The 20,963-nt window shown below is 36.7% G+C and overlaps 1 protein-coding gene across 2 annotated transcripts; it reads left to right on the forward strand.

The window, feature by feature from the left end:
* Positions 1 to 2,354: 2,354 nt before the first annotated feature.
* Positions 2,355 to 17,792, forward strand: mi (cyclin E-interacting protein minus). 2 transcript variants are annotated; one of them, XM_089638762.1, is made up of 7 exons: positions 2,355 to 2,482; positions 3,653 to 5,047; positions 5,299 to 5,717; positions 8,572 to 8,844; positions 12,622 to 13,273; positions 13,854 to 14,029; positions 14,926 to 17,792. In XM_089638762.1, exons 2-7 carry the CDS (start codon positions 3,686 to 3,688, stop codon positions 15,323 to 15,325), a joined length of 3,282 nt encoding a protein of 1,093 aa, XP_089494888.1. In that variant the 5' UTR covers positions 2,355 to 2,482; positions 3,653 to 3,685; the 3' UTR covers positions 15,326 to 17,792. The 2 variants fall into 2 exon arrangements, with proteins under 2 accessions (XP_089494888.1, XP_089494889.1); XM_089638763.1 differs by having other exon boundaries at positions 12,637 to 13,273.
* Positions 17,793 to 20,963: the final 3,171 nt, after the last annotated feature.

A 20,963-nucleotide genomic window follows, 5' to 3' on the forward strand; every position in this document is an offset into this window, starting at 1 on the left:
ACCACAACCGTCACGTCGTTGGTCAGAATTCATCGATATAAAAGCGTCACGCCATTGGTCAGAATTCATCGATTTCAAATCGATATCCATATCCATACAATATAGATTCAAAAATATCTCGAATTCGGATTGCTTGACAAACGAGATATTATTTTCGCGGGTGTATTGTATTACATACTACCTAATATGATTTGATATGATTTGGGATTTCGCAATTATTTTTTGGTATTTTAGTAATTTATTTATTTATTTATACTGGGTTTTTACAGATGATCACACTTACGTGAGAACAATCCACTTATAAAAACTCAGTTATTGTACAATTACAAAAATCTACAATTAAATAAAGATACAAAAAATTAAATTAAGAAAACAAAAACATCAAAAATTAAAAATAAAATACACAATCATATACAAGCTCGCTCAAGTAACACATTACATTATACATTATTACAATTGGTAAGAGGCATAAGAAATACGAGAGGTATGCATAGAGAGAAAATTGACACAATGAATTAGCTAATATTTTTTAATAGCGCCAGAACTTTTTTTCTGAATCCGTACAAATTATCGACGTAAATATCTATTTCAGCACACTCTATCTTGTTATATAGTCGACACATCTGGGTCAGAGGGCTAAAGTAGGCGATATTATTTATAAATGTATTCAAGTGAAAAATATTATGGCGTCTTAAACAATGCGAATTGGGGACATTTATTTTAATATTGCTAAGACATAATGTAGTATCAAGTTGACCGTGAATAATTTTATGTAAACATATGAGATCAGTCAATTGCCTTCTAGTTTTAAGTGTATCAATCTTGAAGTAATCACGACGTACGTCATATGATCTAAGATGGTCATGTAATCCACATTTGAAGGATAACATTCTTAGCATTTTTTTTAATGGATTCTACAATATTTTCATATTTGCAGTAATGCGGATTCCAAATAGAGCTTCCATATTCAAGTTTACTTCTAATTAAGGCATTGTAAAGAGTTAGAATTGATTGAGGATCTTGGAAAGGTTTACATATTCTATGAATAAATCCCATCATTTTTAATGATTTGCACTTAATGTCGTTAATGTGTACATCAAATATGAATTTAGAATCAAAAGTGATTCCTAGATCTCTTATTGAAGATACTTTTTTGAGAATAATATTATTAATAACATAAGAAAAATCCTTTATAATTCTATTTCTAGTGAAGTTTAAAATGTAACATTTTTCAACATTTAAGTGCATATCGTTGACAGTACACCAGTTATTAAGTGTGTCGAGGTCGTTTTGAAGCAGTTGATGATCGGAAACAGACTTGCTTTTACGAAAAATTTTAAGATCATCGGCGAAAAAAAGCATAATCACAATTTAATTTCGAGCCAAGGTCATTTATGAATATAAGAAAAAGTAGGGGGCCAAGATTTGAACCCTGTGGTACACCGGAAGTTACAATTATAGGGGATGATTTGTATCCATTAATAAGAACTAATTGAGTTCTGTTATACAAATATGATTTCACCCAGCGAAGTAGATCTCCATGTATTCCTATTTGTTCAATTTTTTTAATAAGATGGAGTGATTAACTTTATCAAAAGCTTTTTGGAAATCAGTATAAATTGCATCTACTTGTAATCTGTCATTAAAAGAATTACATACATAATTACAAAATTCCAAAAGATTTGAGTTAATAGATCTTTGAGGAACAAACCCATGTTGCCTAGTGCAGAGAAGGGGCTTAAAATGCGAAAAAATATTTTTATATATCAAAGATTCAAAAACCTTAGCAAAACAGGATAATATACCGATTGGTCTATAATTTTTTACTAAAGATTGGTCTCCCGATTTTAATACTGGTACCACATGTACTTTTTTCCACAGATCAGGAAAAGTTCCCGTGGTTAGGGATGCATTAAAAATTATAAAAAGCGGTAAACATAAAGAGTCTGCAAAGCAACTGACAAAGAAAGGAGGAATATTATCTGGGCCTGGACCTTTGTTGGAATCTATTTTACTCAAAAAACATTTTATTTCATCTGCACCAATATGTATTTTACCCAAATTGCTTTGATTATGTTCAGTTATGTTTGGCATTGAACCATTAGTGGATGATTCCGAATTGGTATAAACAGATGAGTAATGTTTGGTATTAGATATTAGCTTTTTAATCTTAAAATTAAATATATTATCTAGCAATCGAAGAGGCTACGAGTATGCGAACAATTTTAAAAACAGCCTGTCTCCTAAGTTAAATCGATTAATCACTCGATTCTTTTGATGTTTCGATCATGTGGAGGTTTCGATCCTGCCCATCACTACTGTCATCAAGATTTGAGCAATAGATATTTTTATTCACCAAATCCGAATTCTAGCCAAATCTATGGCTGACGGAGACTAGGGGCACTAGTGGGGTCAATGTCTGTTATAAATGGCTTTAGTTATTGTTTTTAAATAAGTTATTTCTCATTCAGGAACGCCCATGGTAAATATACATTTAATTACGCATTTACATATAACTACGACGTTATGCAACATTATCACTTTCTACGTCACTTGTCACTTCAACATACGTTGCACATGCAATTTTCAATTTTTTATGGTGGGAAAGGCATTTATTATTTACGAAGTTAAATATTCTACGTTTTCCTCCCTGTACATATGAAACCTTTATTTATATTCCACCTTTCATACATAGTAAAAGTGAAAACGCCCTTTGCGGCCTTGTTTGGAGGTAGTTGTTATGTGTAAACTTGCTAACGTAGGTATTTTGACATGGAAATTATTTGACGTCGTAAAATATTCCCGTATATCACTGCGTTATCTTGTAAGAGCTTTTCGTTTATTCCAATAAACAGTTGTATTCTATCAAATTCACTCATTATTGCTGGATTTTATTTAACAGTACGTCTGTAGTATGAAGCTTCATAGTTATATCCCCAAAATTCACATAGCAGCATTAAAAAAAAGTAGATTTACGACTGTTTTTAAATATGTTCAGCCCAGTATTTTATTCTTCGGTGTTCTTACGATAGCCACACCCACTCTTGTCAAGAAATCTTCAATAATTGTCTCAACATAATGGTTTTTATACATGAGTAGCTCTCCATGCTTTCAAGTAACCTCTTGGCTGTACTCCAACGTAAAATGCAATAAAACTGTCAGTTTTATGAAGGCATAAACAAATAAACATCTTCATAAATGTAATTGCATTATGTTATATCAATAATGTTGTCTAAATCATATTCTTTTCATACATACTCTAATAATCTGATCAATTCAATGATAACCATAGTAGTAAAGTAAGAGTGACAAAAACTACTTACTTTCTGACATAAGTGTCTATGTAATCGTATATTATGTCTTCCAGCAGAATAAAGGGGATCAACATTGAACAAAACCCTTTTTACCAATTGCTTAATACATTACTATTTATGTTAAAAGGGAAAGTGATTGACTCACATTATAAATGGTAATGTCATTTTTATGACCTGTAATGTCCTATAGAAAAGAACAATTAACTTTGGCACAAATTACTAGTAACAACATTGCATATTTACATGATACTTTGAATTAGCATTGTGTTTCATTTTACTTAAAATTAAAATTACCAAGCCTTGTTTCTTAGTGGTTCAGTCAATGTTTTCTCTTCCAGAACCATGTACAATGCTCTTAAGGTGGTCATAGCATGGAAACACCCGGGCTGGATGTGGATTCCAAGTGCGATTCTCTAGTTGAGTCCGTCCATCCTTACAGCAAGTACCTGCGGCCTCCCAATGGCCCCGGAGGCGTGATGTACAACCTCTTCAAGCCCGGCAGCAGCTTCAACGTCATCCTGGACTCGGACTCCCGCTCCTCCTCCGACCCCATCCGGGCCGACTGCTCCCTTAATGATGGAGTAGGCACGGCCGGGCTGTGCTCGCCCAAGGAAGACTACTTCCCCTCCAAGCGAACCAGCATACATATCCAGATAGAAGACGACGAGATCTGCGGATTGAATCACTTCCCCAACAACAATGCCTCCCTGATAGATTCGGGCGCTTTCCTCCAAAACTCCGTACAGAGCTACGTGCCTAACATCCCCGCTAGCTTCGAACTCAAAGAGTCCTACTGCGGGGTCAGCCTTCTCGTGGACAATAACCTCCCCGATGACAATGGCATCCACTTCATTAACCCTCTAAATCACTCCGATGAACATTTGGATAAGGATCATTCCAATCTGTTCTGTTCAAATACAAACAAGGTGGACCTTGGTGCACACCAAGATTACAAGCAGTCCCAGAGAGTCTCGGATAACAAGCCTTCGCTCGCTTCCTTCATGACCATGGAAAACAGTAATAACGCCACAGACAATAATCTCCAGCATAATATTTCAGTGTCCCAATCCGCCCCCTCTTCTGTGATCAACTGCGATTCAAATAACCATGTCTTCAAGCTTCCCAATACCGAACTCACGTTCAACGGAACATTGAAGCATCTACAGAAACTCCAACCGATTGTGGATTACAAAGAAACGAAAGAAGAATACAAGTACACCCTGCCCAGAGAGTACACGCATAAAGAAGAATCCTCCGAATATTTGCCATACAAATCTTCCGATGAGTTGACGTCCAACTCTTCGCCGGGTGCTTCTGGGAGTAGTAGCAAATCTGTAATCACAATCTTCTCATCGGCTTCCCAATTTCCGTCTGACTGTGAAATAGTTTCTAGTGATATTCCCTCCAAAAACATGCCGCATAAGTTCTCGGACTTGCTTGAAGTGAATAAAGTTTGCTTGGCAGAAACTAAGGCCTTTACGTTCACCGGAACGGTTGGTCCTTTGAAATCCCGAAGGAATGAAATGCTCGATAACAGTACTCAGCCGCAGCTTTTGATCCATAACAAAAGTGGGGAATCTATGGACAGCTCGTACAATAGTGGTGCACAGTCCCCTAACATATTCTCCGATGATGAGGATGACTACATTGACCAAAAGTCTGAACAGGACAAGATTGATCTCATTCTGAGGCAGTTTGAAAAGTGTGATAAACTTCTGATAGAATCGTTAGAGGTATGCAAAAATTTTCTAAAACTAATATTTTTACTTGTATATTTTCAATGGAGTAATTTCAAAAGTTTTGTTCTCGTTATATTTCTCCATCACCTTTTTACTCACTCCCTGGCCAGAGTCAGTTTTATTGTCATTAAGGAACAGGGCAATAATAACCTAAAATGTTGTAGATTATATATAAAATGATCACTTTTGCATTTATCTGATATTGACCGCAGATAATATGGAATTTTTGTTTACTTATTTTTTAGAGAACCTTACAAGGCGTGCTGCCGCCTCCGTCCGTCACAATATGCCAGCTGACTGCCGTCGACATCATAGAGCGTTACAATAAGTACCTTCCCAAGTTCAACAACCCCCAGGAAGCGAGATCCAGAGAGATCCTGGACCCTGAAACCTCTGCATCGATGACCCCTCCGCGGAGGATCAGCTCCGATGTGTCCTGCGACCCCCACCTCTCTAGCACGCTGGCCCTGGCGCTAGAGAACACGATACAGCAGACCTTTGAGCAATCCATGTCGGAGAGGGCCAATGAGTACGAGACTGTATGTGCCGATAATGCCGGGAGCGCAGCACACTCCAGAGGGTTTCTGCATCTGAACGGATCGGAAGATATCGCCACCAACGAGGATTGGCCTCAAATACTCCTTTCCAGGTGGCACGGGGTGCAGTAAGTGTATTATTTTATCCTATCAATGATATATTAAATATATTGACCGTCGACATGTTCACAGTCTACTTAGATTCATAGGTTGAGGGCTTGATTCATGATAAGCACACAAATATGTTTAACATGAATTATGGTTTCACTACAAAATATTACAATGCATTTGTTTACGTAACAATTTTACAACCGAGTGAGCTTTTACAAAAGTGATGTTGAAAAAAATCAACCCTTAAAAAACAAAGTTTTTTTTAACTATATTACTTCTATTTTTAACAATAGATGTTTTAAAAATATATGGCTTTAATTTTCTGATTAAAACTTTGTCCTCTGGTCACTAAATTGCACTGTAATCAACAATACAACCAAAAGGAAAGTATATTTTTGAGGATTGAACCTTCCTCCCCAGGAACTGGAATCAACCACGCTAACAACTGAGCCAAATCCCGATTGGGTAGGACTGATATTTACTACGCGTATTACCTGCTGTAATGTTAACCAATTTCAGAGAAATGCATATTTGTCCGCTTGTGTATGCGTGATTGCCATCAAAAGTTGATAGAATGCATTGTCATCGACAATGAGTCTATCTGCCGATTAGCTCGAAATTTGGAAAAAAAAATTAAATTCGTTTTTTTTTAATTTAAAATTTTTGTGAAATGTGCAATTTGTATGTTGCTTGGAAGCGCATGAAGCAAGTAGTGTGTGACACCCAAAAGCACAAGCTCTTAGTATTGTGTGTGTATTGATGCATATGATGTGAAACGTCACTGAGAAACAGCAATTTGTCAATCGGTACAGATCGATCACTTGTAGAGATTTTCATATCAATGAATGAATGGTTCCCGGGGTGGCGGTACCCAAATTAAATAATTATAATAAACTTACATTTTATTTAACAAATCCCTTTACATTTAGGCAAAAAAAAATTGGACCATTTTTAGTTATATTTAGTGAAAAATAGTTCCAATGCCGTATCACCGAGTAGGTACCTACATATTTTAAAAGAAAAAAATCAATCTACCTGAATGCAAATTATTACTAGTAAGACAAAATATCATAACAATTTTTTTTTAAATCATACGAAAAATAATTCCCGTACACCTGTACCATACTGGTTAGGTAGGTAGGATGCAAAATGTTAAAAATGGCTACATAAATTTTATACTTTAAAAAATTGTATTAAGGCGATGCCATACGTAGTAATGCAAAATCATGTGTTTTTGGTTAGAAAATTTGGTCGCCTAGAAATGTTTCAGATGCTTTAATTAAATACTGCAAGTATAATACATCTTGGCCTTTGAAATAATCGAGTATTTTTTTGATAAGTCTTTTTATAAGCCCAGAAAAAAAAATGTAAAGACCTATGAAAACTGCTTTAAAGTTCAAAATCTCCTACTTACGAACCCATTTTCGGTTATGATTTTATTGTATAATGTGGTAAATTAAGTTATTTATAAAATGATCGAAAAAAAATTAAATATTTATGCCTGAACATTCACAAAATAAAATAAAAGGCACTTTTTGGCCTAAATCAAAACATGCCGATGGTGTTAAGCGGGAATTTAAACCTTATCGCCATCTACGCAAGGATTGTTATTAATAGCGGCTCAATTTAAAATATTACACGACATAGTGCATCGCCTTAACTCCCTTTGTTTCACCTCGATCAAATATCAGGAAGTGTGTTAATTTCCACTTCCAAGATAACAACAGATAACAGGCCCTGAGGAAAATAATTTCCCTCGTTGCCTATGTTATCTTTGAGGATGTTGTGTGGAGGGTATTTTTGAGGGAGTGGAAGTTCAGGGAATGAAAAAGGTATAAGGGCTGGAGTGACGTATAAATATATCCCTTCCGCTGCGGCGCAAGGTGTTGTAGAGGTCAAAGGGTCTCCCAAAACCAGCCTCTCCCAGGCCACACAGGTGGTGGGCAGGCGCATTCTGAATACACCTCAGCAGATGAACCCGGACACCCCTACTAAATCACCAAACGTAGCGAACCACTTGGGCTGACCTATGGCAGAGGTGTTGGTTATCCAATAAATGGTTCCCGGAGCGACGGTACCCAAACCCGTCTCCCAAATTATTATTATTATAACACAGATTCAGTTTTAAAAAATATATATCTGTATATGTAAATATGTAAGTCGTTTAGACAAGTGAATATCTATTTCCATATCAGTGCTTACAATTAATTTAGTTTATCCATGGTGGCAGTGTTTGGTTTATCACTATTGATGTTAACATCACAGCATCTAGAAATCATTGATTAATAAATAAATAAAATTATAATTGTAACGTACCAACAAGTTGTATAAATTGTTTACAAGAATGACACAAGAAGTCGGATTAATGTAAAACCCAAACCACATCTTATCGGTAGTTTTGTGATATGTATTATCTAAAAAAAAGCTTTTATTTGACATGCATGAAATAAGTATGTCCCTACTGACTTCAATCAATATTTGAACAACTTGTTTGAAAAAATTCTTCGTGGATCTGACCCAAAAAGTCTTGCAAGGAATAGCATTAAATCTACGATAGATAGCAACATTTTTTAGATTTAAAAATATTATCTTTGGATGTAGTATTTATGACAAAAAAATATCCACCTGAAAGATAAGCTACTCCTAGTAGCTTTATCAGGTGGATTTTTTCAGAAAAGGGGGTTTAGTTATGTTGGTACAGAATTAGTAAAACACAGAAGTCAACAACAATAATGGAAAAAATTAGTTGCGGAGTTGCAAAACCATTGGCCATATTATACCTACTATCATTGCTTCATTTTGTATGAATTGCATATTCGTGCATGAAATCAATATATGTGATGTGTAAACGAATGTTATTTTGTCTTTCAGCTACAACTCCACGCCCCACTCCGAGCACATTGACCTGCTCCTCTCCCGCTACTCTTCGCGCTTCATCGGCTGCGAGACTGCCTCGAGCTGCATCACCCTCCAGCCATCAGCCTCGAGCTCCCGGCCTCCCCGGAGGTCCGGGACCCTTGGCGGCCTGGGAGCACCCTCGCCCGGCCGCCGGCTCAGCCACCTGGCGAAACGCCGGGCTGCCTTCTGCACGGCGGCCAGCCTGCCGCAGCCCACCAACCGGCGCCAGATTCTCATCGATAGAAAGTAAATATGTCACATTGCGTTTTCATGTTACTAACCTGATTGTTGGCTAGCGGTAGATTAGCACTAAACAGCAGTAGCACTAAACTTCGCATCGATTAATAATTAACGAGTCGGGGATGAATTAACATTGTAGCTTTGTGGTGGTATTTTTTCGAATTACAGTTAATTTCTCCAGATGCTAATCGAAAGAAAGTAAATATGTCACTTTGCATTATCACGATACTAACCTGACTGTTGGCTGGCGGGAGTGTTGGCACTAAACCTCGCGTAGATCACTAACTACATAACAAGTCGGGGATAAATTAACATTGTAGCTTTGTGGTGAAAGCAAAACAGTGAACAGTGAAACTCTCTTAAGTATACATATTTATTATAATATACAGGAGATCAACATATCTGCTAAAGTGGGGTTGGCCATACAATACTACGGTACGAAACTAATACTGACCTCAGGTCTGAGAGACTCTACCATCAGTCTGCCGGATAAACTGTTGATGTCAGCGCGGTGCTACTGATACTAACTTATGTGCAAACAAGAGCTAGAAAGGTACTTGTTGTATCTCGGGGTTACTCACAAACTCCTTGATTAAATAAAACTCCGGTTTCAACAAAGCACTTGGACTTTTAATGTGATAGATTGACAATGGGGTTTGATATCTTAATTAGCAGGCGGTTGAAATAATATTGACCCCGATATTGGGGTATTGAGGGCAACGAGCGGGCTGACAAACTAGCAAGGAAAGGGGCGAAAGCACCACTTGTAGGATCCGAGCCGGCCGTAGGAGTAGCAGCTTGCCATACAAAATTACATATTGATAGGTGGGTCAAATCCCAGCACTGCAAAGAATGGGAGAGGGCACCTGGAATGAGAGAATGCAAAGTACTCATAAAAGGACCAGACCCTAGACGAACCAAGAAACTACTCGATATGGACAGAAACTCACTGAGGGAACTGGTAGGACTACTAACGGGACACTGCCATCTCAGGAGACACATGCAGATATTGGGAGTAGAAAACACCAATAGATGCAGGAAATGTGAAGAGGATGAAGAGACTCCAATTCACCTTTGGTGCCAATGTCCCGCCCTGGTGGGAACTAGGCTCAGATACCTGGGGAGACATACAGTAGAACCAGAAGACATAGCCACATACCCAATAACAACCCTGGTGAACTTTATTAAAGGGACTGGGTTGTTGTTAAAGGATTGAGGTAAAATGGGAGATAGCACAATGGGTTTATGGCATAAGTGCTCACGGCAACTACGTGTAAACCGTCTCCGCTTTAAAAAAAAAAAAAAAGACCCCGATCTTGAGGTTCACACCTTATTTATTATCCACTCGGTCTCTAAAATACTCGACAGTTAACGCCATCTATGGTTAACCTAATAAATTAATCTAATGCCCGATAGCCTGAAAACGGAGAATGGAATATCAAAAACAACTGTTCAATCTTTAGTTAAGTGAACAAAATTATCATGTCTTCTAATGTAGAATAACTGTAAAAAAGTGATGTATCATTATTATTGTCATGTGTATGTTCATATTATATAGCAGTATTTACGTAGTTAGAAAGTGAAATATTTATAAATAAATAAATGCCATCTATGGGTTAGCTCATACACCAATATCAAGGATATTACAGTACTAAAAGAGACAGAGTTGTACTAATTAAGAGAGTTATTGTGTGCATGTTTTCTGAGACTCCTTTGTCAGCAGTAGAAAATTTGGGAACCTTATAAGAGGGTTTTACTGTACTCTGTTTACCTACGTAGTTGCTGAAATTATTGCAAAATGCTAATTTCAATTCCAACATTTTTTTTGTTGATTTGAAAACCTGATAAGAATATGATAAAAAATACCTTCCTAATAATTATTCCAGTCAACTATTCCCATCCAATAAAAATAATTCCATAAAATTGTAAATTCAAGTAGTTTATACTAAATAATACAATACAATTTAAATATTTTGAATGTGGCTAACATAGAATAAAGAAGAACACTAAAATTCCTTCAGATTTGAATGGAAACCAATGTTGCCAGTGTTTTAGTACCTTTTGGTTCTAGCCCATTTAGCACATGCTCTGTCTCTATTACACTTGCCTGACATTGTATGTCGCCACCCCTTTTGAATTTCATAATGACGATGAAACACAGTTTCAACAAAATATTTTTTTTTAAAAGAAAGACAAACATTCCCAGGTTAAGAATATCCTGACAATATTTGAAAAACTCGTACTACCACACACAGTAAACGGAAAATGTTGCTTGTGTTGTGATGGACACACGACACCTGGGTGAGACCCAAATACGATGCCCACTCAGCCACTGACCGGTCGAAATTATAGTACATCTATTATAATCTATTTTCAAACGTCTTTTGAAACTTAAAAACAAAAAATTGTTTTGACTGAGGATTGAACCTTCCTACCCAGGAACTGGCATCGACAAATCTACCAACTGAGCCAAATCCCGATTTGATAAGACTGACATTATTTCGTATATTAACTGTTGTAATGTTATAGAATTTTAGAGAAGTGCATATATTATGTCCACTTGTTTATGCGTGATTTCCACCAAATGTTGATAGAATGCATTATCATCGACAACGAGTCTACTTGCCGAGTTTCAGCTCGATTGGATGTCGGGGAGTGTGTCAATTTCCACTTCCGAGATTTGCATTCATTGATGTAAAGAAAAGTGATATTCAAATAAATTATGTATTTAAAAATGGTCAGACTTTTGGATCACGAACACGAATGCCCACATCCCATTTCTGGTATCCTTCTATATTCCACGGTGACTAACAACTTCCATCGTTGTACATCTACTTATTCTTCTTTAATAATAATAATAATAATATTGGACAATTTGTATAGCGCCGCTTTTGTGAGATATCACCTCAGGAGCGCTTATTCCATGGTGACTAACAACTTTCATCGTTGTACACCCACTTATTCTTCTTTATACCATGGTGACTAACAACTTTCATCATTGTACACCCACTTATTCTTCTTTATACCATGGTGACTAATAACTTTCATCATTGTACACCCACTTATTCTTTTTTATACCATGGTGACTAACAACTTTCATCGTTGTACACCCACTTATTCTTCTTTATACCATGGTGACTAACAACTTTCATCGTTGTACACCCACTTATTCTTCTTTATACCATGGTGACTAACAACTTTCATCGTTCTACACCCACTTATTCTTCTTTATTCCATGGTGACTTTCACAGTTTTACACCCACTTAGGACGTCTGAACAATTCTACTTTTACTCTTCAGCAGTTTGCTGAGTATAAAGTTGAAACAGAATTGATAATAATAATTATTATTGATCTAATTTTTTCGATCGAAGCGTTGGTTATTATTTGAGATCATCGGATCGACATGTGCGAACGATTTTTATTAACTTAATTTTGATTGTGATTTTTTAGTAAAAAATTTGTCTGTTTCATGATACGTAAGTTGTCATTGACCCTCCTAGTCTTTTGTGTCATTGACCATCCCATGTTATCATAATTATTATTTTGATCTCAATCTTACTTGGCTAAAAAGTCTACACTAATGCTTTTATTTGTTGTTTAGCTTTGAAATAATATTAATTGAATAATGCTTTTTTGGTTTTTTAAGCTTTTTAGAATATACTAATGATTTCGAAAGGCTACATAGATGTTTTAATATATGTATTTTCACTCTGAGTACTTATTAACTTAAACCGTTTTTAAATTTTTTTTTCATTCCGATACTAATCAAATTTCACCCAAAGTTTCTTCCCCCACAGAAAGTTTGGCAATAATCCCGCCAGCAGATCTCAGCTCAACAAGGGCAAGAGCCCCCGGACGCGGAGGACCCCTGGAAAGAAAACCCCCGGTCGAAAGACTCCCGGAAAGAAAACGCCCGGTAAAAAAACTCCCGGGAAAAGGACACCGAGCAGCGCCCAGAAGAAACTTGCGGCCAAAAGGTTGGGCATCCCTACCGAAGTGAAGAACAAAACTCAACCGACGAGAGAAACTTCTAAAAGAGCTCTCTTTCTGAGCCCAGAGAATGTAACTAAACCTGAGGCTTTCAGCTCCGCACCCAGAGCCTCTACCTCCCGAGTGATTCGTTCTAAACGGGCCTTATTCGGATCTCCAGCTAAAAGCGAATTGGATAATTTAAACGTCACGAAGAGTGACAGCAAAGCAGCCGTGTCTTTTAACCGGATGGGTGGATTCTCCGTGGACAATGCGGGGAGGAAACGATCCAGACTGGATGACTCATTCGCCGACGAGTTGGAATCCACCCCCAAGCTGCAGAAGAGTCTGACCTTTGGAGGGGATAAGATAGGTTCTAGCTGTAGCGAGAGGGTGGGGACGCTGACGAGGAGAGCTACGGAATATGTGACCTCCAATGGAGAACTCACTGATATTAACAAAAAGGTATGTTTCTTTCAGCTGTAATGACTTTCTTACAACGAAGACCGTAACAAATTACTATATTATCTTGTTTATAATTGATGTTTATCAGCCTGAGTTCATTCAACTAAGGACCTACGGGAAGGTTCCACTTTCCTGTTGCAGAGTTATGGCTAAATAATTTTTTAAGAATATTAAACATTGATACAACAAAACACTAAAAAGGGGGTAATTTCCGAATGCAATATTTTTCTTCTAGAGTCATCCTTTAATTATCGCTAGCAAATTTGGTAAATAAAATAAAAATTCTCTGTGTCCACCTAGCCATTATATTGTTTAAACCACATTCATTTTCAATAAATATAGATGGATGCTTCTAGCAAACAAACCTTCAAACTAGTCCTGGGTCGATTGTGAATGACCCAATCACCAACCACTTTTTATCACTTTAACTTTTAACATTTTGTGACATTCCACTTCAATTGCGCTTTACTCTAGATAACTAACTTAAAAATTGAAGAAATAACTACCTATCTATCCCTGAGCCCCATTTCCCACGTGTGAGAATAATTTAACCCTACATAACAACATCCTCTTCTTGCAGAAACTGCTCTGGGCGGTAGCAGAGGCGTTGCGTGCGCACGGGATCGGCATGTCACACGAGTTCTTCAAGCAGTACGCCACCGCTCTGGTGCGTCTCACCAGGAAACTGTGCACGCTGCCGGTTCACCTGCGCGCCTTGAAGACTCCTTTCTCATCCACCAGTGACACCCTGCTGAAGTAAGTCACAACACCTTTCATATTATCCTTCTGTTGTCCAGCTTTGGAAATAACCCGACACTTCCCACCCTTCCTCTTCCCATCCCCTTTCAAGTACCATCAGCCTCACAACGTACCTCAATTAGGGATGTTATACTCCTACTGGCTCCAGAAGGTTGGGAGCAGTTAACACTCTTGTGCATTATTTGCATTCAACAAAAAAATCCGATGCCCGTAATTTATTCTTTTCAGGTTGTCAGGATGTTTCGCAGAATTCGAACAATTCTTCAAATTTCAAAGTTCATTTTCAAGTTCTGTGAAAGTTCTATTCAAGTTCTTTTGAAGTATCATAACGGGCCAGTTGTTTCACAGAACTGAAATAATAACAGAACTTGAAAATTAACTTTGAAATTTGATTAATTGTTCAAATTGCTAAAAGCTGCCCATCCTGATTTCTTCATAGTGTTGGTTTGCTTTTCTACATCTAATTTTAGAAGTTAACAACAATACACTATGTCCGGAAATTCATACTGTAAGCGGGAAACTGGTGAATCCATATCACACGAAGAGAACCCAAAAAACTTTTTTTTTATTTCGATCTTAATTTCAAGGGTTAAAAACTTTTGAAGCCGGGTCATTAAAAGGCTGATACATAATAACCCAGTAGCGACCAATTGTTTTGTAATTTGACCCGTAAAATTCTAACTTTTGACTTGATTTACTCGAAAACGAAAGCTTAAATCAAAAAAGTTATAGCACATAAGGTCCGGACACTGTAGGTATACCCTTCCTTTATCAATGCCTTAACACACGCACAGCTTCTAGTTGCAGATTCTTGTGTAATTCAAGTGTGTATGTATTTCTATTTAAATTTGATTCTATCGAGTGTAAAACTAATGTTTCACTGTCTCCCCCAGAATCGCCAGACTCCACGTGTTCTCCGTCACCAAGGGTCGCACCGTGGAAGAACTATTCGCCGAGGAGCAGAACAAGCAGCTGAACGCCGCGCCCAGCAAAGTCACTGGCTATGTGCCGCCAAACTTTGACCCCAGCAAGCACCACGTCGCCTCAAATGCGAGCAAAAACAGCGAGAATTCCTACGGTGAGGTCAAACCCTTCAAGCCGGACCCGGCAAGCAGCAACAAAAAGACAGTTTTGCAGGACAAAACGGTCAACATCGACGTTAAGTCTGCAAACAGTGCTAGTGTTGGTCCTAACCTCCAACTCAAAAAACCCTCGCTTTATAGAGACAATAACAAATTGAGGGCAAGGAGACAAATCAGTTTCGACAACATGGAGGACCCCTCGAGTAGGTGACCTAACAAGTAAACATAATATTTAAAATCCACTAAAATAATCATCGGCCAGCCGCAACTAAGTAAAACCTGCAAATAAGAAGCTTTCACAAATTTTGTTTTTCCGATCCTTTGAAACCTTTTATCTTCTTGTACATTATTGTTTATTACATTTTGATGAGCTCTACATCGAGAATACCATTAGAGATTGCCAATTTGAAACTCTGCATAGTGCAAATAACATTATTTAAATTCATATAGATTTTTCACATTATTCAGTCAGAATCAAAGTGTTGTTGACTCTAACCACGTTTAGTACTTCCTCTTTCCACTCCTTCCATTCAACAATATTCCTTTCCCCAATTGTGATTGTGTTTTGAATGTTTCTTGCATGGTGTTAAAATATGTAGTGACTATTGGCAGCTTACTTACAGAATGATATTTATGTTATCAACTCCATACTACGAAGACGGTTAGGGACATTAACCATACGGATCAAATTTAAAATCTTCTTGGCATTGTATGTAATTTAAACTTGATGAAATCATTAAACTTGACCAAATTATTGTTTGACACATTGTTTGCCTTGTCCATTGATAATATAGTGCAATTATATTTTTGTTCAAATTGTAATTGCGTGTGACTGTACATACTATAATATTAATAATACGCATCTAGCGACTAATTACCCAAGCAATTATAGGTAGTTTTAATGTATTGACTAGGAATAAAATCGTGTCTTAGATTGGATAGTGTGGCGTTTTTAGAAATTATTAATTTATGCGGTAGGGTTTATATTGGTACATAATATCTTTGAATACTTAAAAAATTTCAATTGTTATCTATCAGTTGTTACTTACATATTTCTTCAAAATGACCAGTGCATGTGTTTTACCATTGGTAATATTCGATATATTAAAAACACAGTCAGACGTTACATTACTCACTGTTGCTCGTGTAACTCGAAAAGGCGTGCCCGGCAGTAGGTTAACATTGTTTTTTAAAGTTTAATGCGGATATGCCCCTTCAGTGCTGCATGCCGATATATGTATGTATAGGTGGTGCGTTATCTACAAGTACGAAACTTGTTAACCGCATGAGGAACACATATCCCTGTCACCTGCTCATTCGACATTTATTTTATTTAGCATTTTCTTTTCAAAACATGATGCGAAACGGTGTCCTAAAAATAGTAAATATCGTTATTTTTTCATGGATTATTGACACCTCTGGTGAAACTATGAAGAAGCAATAAACGCAACTAAATTGTTATTGCAAAATAAATGTTTTTAACTGCTCCTAACAAAAACATTTTCCATTGATTTCTTATGCTAGTAATGTTTTAATATTTATTTTTAGAATTATATTCTACATACTAACTTTTGATCTCCCCGCTTAAATTGCATATTTTTCATTTTTTTTTAAAGCCATACCAAAAATACTAACATTTTTTAGATCTCCGTACTATGCTTTAAATTTCATAAAAAGTTTTTTGAAATTGCATGATTTTTATCGGACCCCGATTTTCAAAAAAAAAAGTAACACATTTTTATTTAAACTTACGAGCTAAGTTCTGTGATATCTTTCAAACATCAATAGTCTACTAGTCTGAAAACAATTATATGTAAGGTAGGCGACACATTACGCTATACTCATCATGGCTTGGCCTATTTCAGCATATCGCTCGCCATACGCTACCAATGGGAATGTATGGCTAGCGATGTGCTGAAATAGGCAAAGCCACGAAAATATAGCGTGGTCTGTCACAGGCTCGATACAAATGCAATATTTTGTCGGCTTTCTGCTAAAAGTCACCAATATTTTTTATGGGTTTTTCCGATACAATTTCGTTACATTGTTTTAGAGACCTAAAACCTAATTATTTATAAAAATTTCTTGTAATTTTAATGTTCGCAACATTTTTAAAACTAAAGGGTCTTAAAAAAAATGTGATTTCCTAATTGATGACTTTTGACAGCAAATCGCGTTAATGACTTTTTATAGCAAGCCACTAATTGATGACTTTTTACAGGAAGTCGATTGTGTTTAGTTCATTTTGCAAACATTATTTATGTAAATTTAGTAGAGTGATTGCCCTCAATTTAAGAATTTATAGAATAATGTGCTGACATGAATGCTTTATGTAAAAAAGTGGGATCTTATTAATATAATTTAATTGTTTTGTTTTGTTTATTTTTTTTTAATATGAGATTACTGTTTACGCCTAAATTTTTTCATTCATTATTATTTATTTTTATAACTACGAATACAGACATTTTCTCAAACAAACGCAACTATTGGCTGCAATTGCATTTTTAAGTAAAAATAAATTATTTATAATTACAGTTTCTCCTTGAAAATACCATTTCGGTTTGTTCCTTGATTACTATTAAAATAATACAAATTTATATGTATGTACTGCTCATAAAGATAATCTATATGATTTATGCAAGTGTAAATATTTTTTAAACGCTAATATGTAATCATTAATGGCGAATGTAAATATTTGGGATAGCATTAATGGTTACCTTTTTCTTTGTTTTAAAATAAATAAAAATATTTATGTTACAAACACTGTTTTTATTAACCTTTATCCAGTGGAACGATGGCTGCCCATATTTAGTTTCTCATCGCACCTGGCCAGTGCGTGCCAAACTTTTTTACTTTACCACACTGGTTAGCGGGATATGTTCCACGGCACACCTAATAAAAATGCCTTAACCCTTACCACTCATTTGTCGGGTGCCAGCCGACATCACTATTTGTACGCTAACTCAGTTGTCAGGTGGCAGCCGACAAGATAAGACATGCGCGCGCGGTGTATCCTGGAGAATGTTTTAAAAAGTACCATACTATGCAAAAATATAAGTAGTCTATAATGTTTTCTGTAAACTGTTTTTTATTTGAAAAATAAATTATAAGGAATGAATTTTTAACGATTTTTTTTGTAACTGCCTATCAATAAATTAATATTTTGCCATTATTTAAATTAGAGTTGGCTGACAAAAACTAATGGAGTGGTAAGGGTTAGAATAGTAAAAGTACTCTAATTAATATGAATAAAGGCATCAATAGCACAGGTAATATTTATTTATTTTATTATCAATATATATGGGAGTGAGAAAGATGCAATTGATTTTCAGAAAGAATTCTGTCATAACTAATCAAAATGTATTTGATGCATGACATGCCAGACACCTCGTTACTAAATAAAGTCGAACCACCCAACTCTAGCCTCGTATCGGTACTGTAAATATACAAAGGTGACTAATATTTATTTGAATATGTACATTTGAATTTATTAAAAATTGAAGAAATTTAAAATGAGCAGTTTTGAGGCTTCTTCTTAAGGAAGTTGAGTGAAAAATTTTATGGGAAATACATATTCATGTAGATCAACAAAACTGATTCTGAATATACAAGTTGTTTTACATGTAATCTGTAGAAATAATCAATTTGTAGTGGTACGCCACTACTTGATTGGAACGGCATTCTAGAAGTTTCGGTTTTTTCCAAACAAGCTTCTTGGATGTTCTTTTATTTTTTAATTTTGGTTTGGCAATATCTACATAGCAACCAAAATGTTCGAGAAGTTTCTTCACCTTATAAAAGCGACAGCATGAAGGATCTCGTCAGTCAGTCAGTCATCAATCCGCCGTCAGTTTACAAGGATCAACGAGTGATAATCCGGGCACCTTATTTGCGCGAAGGACAATATTCCCGGCTTCGCCCGTACTCATCATGGACTCCATCGGGACATCATCCTAGCGCCTTGGTCACCGTCCCTGGCCAGCGCTACAACGGATTACAGCGCCCTGGTTCCAGCGCCTCTGACCAGCGCTTCATCCACGCACCATGACCACCACGAGGACAGCCAACATCCTCACTGGTCTACGCAGCTCCCGCTCAACCGCCTACAAGGTCCACCGCACCTTCGGCCTTCCCGTCAGCACTGGAGTACTGATTGTCAAGATCGCCAGTGCCTGACAGTCAACGAGTCCGGTCACCAGCGCCCGGCGTCGACTCACTGACCCGCGCTTGACCAGCCATCACAGCCAGCATCCGGAGAATACAACATCAGTCCTATGTCAACTCACATCACGGCAAACTGACTCACCAATAAAACACTGTGACCTTCACGACACGTCTTTCATTTCGTGCCTCCTCACCAGATCCCCAAAAATTGTTATTTAAAAACAATTAAAACCGTGAGACAACTCAAAAGCCCTGTGATTGGTCGGCGGATTCTGACAGCACTTAAGCCGCTACCCCACGGATTGGCCGGCTGCATACATTAAGAAATCCGACAATTTTGTGTCAAGTTGGGTTAGGGTTACTACTGCGGTTTACAAATTATTTCAAAAGAATTCTTTTTTTTTTTAAATCTTGCTAAATATTTAAATTGGGTTTCTTTGTTTTCGTAACGACCCGAGAGGGATTGACCTTACTGTTAACCGACAAAACCAGAATATGTATGAATGCAAACTTATTTTAACTATCAAATCGACATTATTTTGTAAAAAAAATAGTGGTATTTAAAATAGAAAGTGAACATTAAAAATAAAAAAATTGTCCGGAATTGCTTATTACGAAGAAAATTGAGAATATTTGTTTTCGAAAGGCAATGAGATTCACAAATCCAACATTTTATAATAATAACTCGTGATTTTTCACGGGTCTGCGCTAGTCTTATGAAAAAAATTATACATGTGAAATTCAGAAGAAGTCACTAAAAAATTTATGTGTCGTGACATCTATGGTAAGAAGTTATAAATCATTGTCTTAGGACCGGTTGTTTCGGAGAATCTGAACAATTCATCAAATTTTAACGTTCATTTTCGGGTTCTGTGAAAGACTTATTCAAGTTCTGTTTTTATATCATTGTAGGCTAGTTGCTTGACAAAACTGAAATAAAAACAGAACTTGAAAAAATCTTTCACAGAACTTGAAAATGAACGTTGAAATTTGATGAACTGTTCAGATTCTCCGAAACAACCCGTCCTTAGTCTATTTTAGGTCATATAGTATTGGTCTTGAACTTTCTCCTTCCAAAAGCAAAGTTGTCATTTTCCCCCGTCGCTGAAATGAGCCGTCGCTCCTGGATAATCAGGTGAGATTCGACGATGAAGTCATTCCTCTCAAGTTTCTGGCGATGTTTTTGGACTAGAAGCTTACTTGTAACTCTCATGTAAATCATGTTGTTACAAAATGTGAGAGCAACATCAATCCCCTAAGATTTTATTTTTGGAATAACTTAATGAGTAAAACCTCAAATTATAATATTTAATTCTTGAAGACAATATTAGCGATTCCTAAACGATAATTTGAAATAGAAAAAGATAAGGTCACATCTAGGTCGTGAACCCAGAACCCTTGCCTTGCCGGGGCACTTGTGATCGTATCTTTTTCTGATTTTTCTGTTCGCCTTAGATTTCTAGCCGGAGTGTGGTTGGGATCCCACCCAGCATCTTTAAAACTTCTATACGATGCCTCATCCTATCTCGATTACGGATCTTGTCTATTTGATCCAATGTCCACTTCAAATTCGCATAAATTAGATAAAATCCAGTAACATCTGTTTGCTTTATCTTAGGAGCCATGAAATCAACTCAATGAAAGTAGAATGCTGCGAACCTCACTTACATATAAGAAGGTGATGC

This window comes from Hesperophylax consimilis, chromosome 13 (assembly GCF_061612785.1).
Source record: "Hesperophylax consimilis isolate HC1 chromosome 13, BYU_Hcon_1.0, whole genome shotgun sequence".
NCBI classification, from domain to species: domain Eukaryota; kingdom Metazoa; phylum Arthropoda; class Insecta; order Trichoptera; family Limnephilidae; genus Hesperophylax; species Hesperophylax consimilis.